Here is a 6,000-nt window from a genome sequence, read left to right on the forward strand (position 1 = left end):
GGTCATAAGTTTTATGAGGGCAAGTGAAAATAATGAGGTCAGAAAACTAGAATAGTAATATTGTGCTTATTATATGCTTTATACTGTCCTGAGAATTCTATACTTTTACTCATTAAATTCTCAAAACACTGAGGTGTAGTTACTATCATTATCCTCATTTTTATTGACTACAGAATGGTCCTGGAAGGACCAGTAAGCAATCTGGCAGGATAAAACTAACCTGTTACTTCATTTCAGGATAATACTTAGTTATTCCATTTATGTCTGTGTTTCTTCTCTTTCTATAGTTAGTTCTAATTTAGCACATTGAGAAACTTTTTAAAATGGAAAATTAATATGCATGTAGACTATAGATTGGGTCAATGGTATTAAATTTCCTGAATTTGATAACTGTACTTTGGATATGTAAGAAAATATCCTAATATTTAGAAAATACGCACTCGAGCCTAATATTTAGAAAATATGCACTCACGCCTGTAATCCCAACACTTTGGGAGGCTGAGGCGGGCAGATCATGAGGTCAGGAGATTGAGACCATCCTGGCTAACATAGTGAAACCCCGTCTTCTATTAAAAATGCAAAAAATTAGCTGGGCGTGGTGGCAGGTGCCTGTAGTCCCAGCTACTCTGGAGGCTGAGGCAGGAGAATGGTGTGAACCAGGAGGTAGAGCTTGTAGTGAGCTGAGATGGCACCACTGCACTCCAGGCTGGGCAACAGAGCGAGACTGTGTCTCAAAAAAAAAAAAAAAAGAAAATATGCACTTGAGTGTTTAAGGATAAAGGGCATGATGTCTGCAACCTAATCTCTCAATAGTACAGGGAAAAGAAAGTGGGAATATGATGTCTTATATGTGTGTGTGTGTGTATTAGTTTGCTAGGGCTGGTATCATCCACAAAAGTGGTTTGCTTAAACAACAAATTTATTTTCTCACAGTTCTGAAGGCTACAAGTCTGAGATCAACATGTCAGCAGACTTGGTTTCCTCTGAAGACCTCTCTCGTCTTATAAATGGCTATCTTCTTCCTGTGTTTTCACAGGGTTCTTCCTCCTCTGTTCCTCCGTTTTTTTCTTTTTTTTTTTTTTTTTTTTTTTTTGGAGATGGAGTCTCACTCTGTCGCCGAGTCTGGAGTGCAGTGGTGCAATCTTGGCTCACTGGCGGCCAGTCCACCCGCCTCGGCCTCCCAAAGTGCTAGGATTACAGGCCTGAACCACCGCGTCTGGCCTGTTCCCCTTTTTATAAGGACAGTCATATTGGCTTAGGGTTCACTCGTGTGATCTCATTTAATTCTAATTACCTTTAAAGACCCTATCTCCAAATACAGTCACATTCTGAGGTACTGGGGGTTATTAGGACTTCAATATATGATTTTAACAGTTCAGCCTATAACAGTACTACTTAATTTTTATATTTTCATTTTATATCCCACAACTTTGTTAACCGTAATACAAACACGAGTGTGTATGTACATACCTTCCAAGTTTTTATTTATACGAACAGGCATATAATCTGCAACTAATATCAGGGTTTTCTTCCTTCCTTATCAATTCTTACACCTTTTATTTCTCTTTCTTGCCTTTCTGTACTCACTGAGACCCTGGATTCAGTGTTATATTTACAAAGTAGTAACTGGCAACCTTATCTTGTTCCTAATCATACAGAAAATGACTTCAGTGTTACATAATTTAATATTAACTGTGGGGGGTTTTGGTTATTATCCTTTATCATGTAATGACAGTTCCTTTCTGTTCCTGAATTACAACAGTTTTTAATTACGAATGGCGGTCATATTCTTTTTATATCTGCTGAGATGATTAAACCTTTTTTTCTTTTAATATGTTTACAGATTGTGTTAAATTAATCTGTTTTCTAGAGCTAAATCTTGTATGCCTGGGATAAACCCAGTTTGTAAGTATTGTATTCTGTAGCCCTTGCTAGATTTGATTGCTGGGTTTTGTTCAGGATTTTTGCATTCATGTTTCAATGACACTGGCTTGTATTTTTCCTTCTTGTATTGCTCTAGTTTGACTTCGGTAGCAAGGCTGTGCGAGCCTCATAAAATATGTTGAGGAGTCATCCCACTTTTTCTCTTCTCTAGAATAATTCCTGTAAAATTGGAATTAAATGTTCATTGAATGTTTAGCAGAACTTACATGTAAAGCCATTTGGACATGTGGTTTTCTTTATGAGAAGATTTTCAACAACTGATTGAATTTTTAACAACTGTAGTATTCCAGTTCTTTTGTACTCTGTTGGTAAATTATACTTTTCTAGGAATTCATCCATTTCTTATGACTTAAAAATAATTATGAAGTTTTTATAATATCATCTTGCTCTTAAATTTCTGGATCATCTGCATTTTTGTTACTGTTGCCATTTCTGATAATCTTGGGGCATTTTCTCCTCAAACAATATTTCCAAACTTTGTCAGCAAAGTATTTCAAAGACCTAACTTTGGACTTTTTTTGTGTTGTTGTGTGTGTTTTCCTTTTTTTTTTTTTTTTTGAGACGGAGTCTTGCTCTGTCACCCAGGCTGGAGTGCAGTGGCCGGATCTCAGCTCACTGCAAGCTCCGCATCCCGGGTTCATGCCATTCTCCTGCCTCAGCCTCCTGAGTAGCTGGGACTGCAGGCGCCCGCCACCTCGCCCGGCTAATTTTTTGTGTTTTTTAGTAGAGACGGGGTTTCACCATGTTAGCCAGGATGGTCTCGATCTCCTGACCTCGTGATCTGCCCGTCTCGGCCTCCCAAAGTGTTGGGATTACAGGCTTGAGCCACCGTGCCCGGCCAAGTTGTGTGTGTTTTCTATTTCCTTTATTTCTGCCAGTTATTTTCTTGTTTTTACTTTCTTTAGCTTTATACTTTGTCTAAAAATGTTTAGGTTGCTCATTAACTTTCAGCCTTTTCTGATATTTCAAGGTCATTAATTTCCTTATAAATTACCACTCAAGCTGCATCTTTAAAATTTAGGTAAGGAGTTTTGCAGTTATCATTTGGTTTTCATTGTTTTCTAAGAATAAATGTTTTTCTTAACATCCCAACGTATGATTTCTTTTTTTTTTTTTTTTTTTTTTTTTTGAGACAGGGTCTTACCCTGTCGCCCAGGCCAGAGTGCAATGATGTGATCATGGCTCACTGCAACTTTGACTTCCCAGGCTCAGGTGATCCTCCCACTTCAGCCTCCCGGGTAGCTGGGACCACAGGCATGTGCCAGCACACCCAGCTAATTTTTTGTATTTTTTGTTGAGATGGCATTTTGCCCCCATATTGCCCAGGGTGGTCTCAAACGCTTGGGCTCAAGCGATCTTCCTGCCTCGGCCTCCCAAAGTGCTGAGATTACAGGTATGAGCCACCGTGCCTAGCCCATATGGCATTTTTCTATTTTGCTATTGATTTCTCAGTTGATTGCAGTGTAGTGAGAGGATAAATCGTGGTCTATGTGATGACATCCTTTGACATTTGTTACACCTAATGTATGGTCAGTTTTCAAGTGTGCCTGAAAAGTATGAATGTTCTCTAACCACTAGGGACAGTAGTCATATATGCCTATTAACACAGTGCTACTCAACACAGTATTTATCTTATCTATCCTTAGTGCTAATAGAAGATTATCTTAAGATAAAAGATATTCAGATAATAGAAAACCCTTTGTCTTTCTTTATATAGAGTGGTGAGGCTAAACGGCAATATAAAGGAACCTTAGACTGCTTTGTGAAGATATACCAACATGAGGGAATCAATTCCTTTTTTCGTGGCGCTTTCTCCAATGTTCTTCGTGGTACAGGGGGTGCTTTGGTGTTGGTATTATATGATAAAATTAAAGAATTCTTTCATATCGATATTGGTGGTAGGTAATTGGGAGAGTAAATTAAGAAATACATGGATTTAACTTGTTTAACATACAAATTACATAGCTGCCATTTGAATACATTTTGATAGTGTGTTGTTATTGTCTGTATTTTGTTAAAGTGTTAGTTCTGCAATAAAGCATATATTTTTTCAAGGATTTAAATACTAAAAATCAGATAAATGTGGATTTTCTTCCCACTTAGACTCAAACACATTTTAGTGTGATATTTCATTTATTATAGGTAGTATATTTTGTTAGTTTAAAATTCTTTTTATGATTAAAAATTAAAACGTATAATGCTGAAATCTAAGAAATGAAAGTATCTTCTTTTAAATTGCTATTCATTTAGTATACCTGTTTTCCCATCTTTTAAAGTCATATGGTATGACATATTTCTTAAAAGCTTATCAATAGATGTCGTCATATCTCTAGGCACAAATAAGCTTTGTTCTATCTCTCTTCTAAGACAGCTGTTATTACTGTGTACAATATTTATAGTATCAGCCTTTGATTATAGATGTGATCATTTAAAATTTGATAATGACTTTAGTGACATTATAAAACTGAAACTGGAAAATAAAAATGGCTTATCTGCTAATGTTTATCTTTAAAATAAATAAAATCTTGCTAGTGTGAATATATCTTAGAACAAAAAATATCCTCTTGAAAATTAGTTTGTATATTTTGTTGGCAATAAAGGAAGTTTAAAACTGTTAAAATCTTTTTTTCCCTGACTCTGACTTTATTAGTAAGCAGAGGATAGCAAAATTTTTGTCAGAACTGGCTTAACTAAAGAGAAAGATATTTCTCAATGGATAGATATAAACAGCATTCCAAGGTTTTGTACGGGAGTTTGTCTCGTTTTTCAGAGCTGTTGTAGAATACAGTGTGTTTGAAATCCCCAAGTTTTTTATGTTCTAATGAGTAAAGGGATGTTAAGCTAGTGGGGATAAACTATAGACAGATTTTGTGAGGCTGTGAATGGGCAAAATGGGGTGGGTGAAATTCATCGTGTACAGGGACAGTGTATTTCAAGGACAATAATACAGACCACACTTTTAAATATATTGGTGTTATCACTTAAGAAGAAAAACATCAAACTCTAAACATCATTTCTTGCAGTGGTCAACATAACGGAGTTATAGGAACAAAATAGAAAATAGTTTCCTTTCCTTCTACACTATCAAATGGTTCAAAGAAAGATGGTTAAAATAACCAAATATGAAGAATAGTTTCCCATATAAAGAGTAAGATAATATAAAAGTTTTCAATTTGTACAGAGGCATGCATAGAGGAAAAAAGGCTCGAAACCCTGAATTGGCATGGATAGAGGGCAAAGAGGAATTTAATCGCTCAATTGCTAGACAAATTGCTATTCTTTGCAGCCTAAAAGATGTATAGTTAGAACAAAAAGTAAAAATAATTAGTTAGTAGCCTGGACAGAGCTAAAACTGTATAAACTACATTAAACTGTTATTAATGAGAGATAGTTTATAATGAGCAAAATCATAACGTGATTATATAAGGAAATTATTTTTTAAAATCAACATTGGAAAATGAATAAAAATATATTTAAAATATGTACAATTTTTATCATAAATGACTAGTGCTGCATCTTTTTTTTTTCTGTGGAAGAGAGCTGGAGTACTGCATCTTTTACAGTGTCTTATTAGATAGGATTTTTAATTTCCTGCCCTAAAACTATCTCCCCAAATAATACCTAAAATTCCATACTCAGAGCTTCATTCTCTTAATTTATTAAAATACACCCTCCATAAAACAAGATGACCTTTTAAGTTGATAGTCATTTATACTTACTGAAACTACATTTATTTTGATGAATTTTACATTGTTTTCTCATTATGCTAGAGAAAGTGGAGGGGGGAATGAAAATAACACATTGTCTGGGTAGTAAGAGGCCAAAAGCCCCTGAAGAGATTTTTGCTATTTTATATTCCTACTCTAGATTCATGCTTTCTAGTAAAACTTAGAACTTTGGTACCCTCACCTTAAATTTTCTGAAACAGTTCCTTTGTTCATATATAAACATTATGCTACACAAGTAAGAAATTGATACCTTAATTCCTCATTAGCTGATAGATCGAAATGTAGATTCAGAAGGGCTCCTTTTCTTCCACCACTTCTTAAATGTTAG

General features: G+C 35.3%; 1 protein-coding gene across 1 annotated transcript in view; it reads left to right on the forward strand.

Annotated features, from left to right (window-relative positions):
- SLC25A31 (solute carrier family 25 member 31) overlaps positions 1–4,561 on the forward strand; it is a 35,211-nt gene extending 30,650 nt beyond the window's left edge. Inside the window, exon 6 of the mRNA XM_007999756.3 lies at positions 3,662–4,561. Within this exon, the coding sequence (XP_007997947.1) occupies positions 3,662–3,850 (189 nt within the window). The 3' untranslated portion in view covers positions 3,851–4,561. The remainder of the gene's footprint in view (positions 1–3,661) is intronic.
- The last annotated feature ends 1,439 nt before the right edge of the window (positions 4,562–6,000 follow it).

Source organism: Chlorocebus sabaeus, chromosome 7 (assembly GCF_047675955.1).
Source record: "Chlorocebus sabaeus isolate Y175 chromosome 7, mChlSab1.0.hap1, whole genome shotgun sequence".
Lineage (NCBI taxonomy): Eukaryota > Metazoa > Chordata > Mammalia > Primates > Cercopithecidae > Chlorocebus > Chlorocebus sabaeus.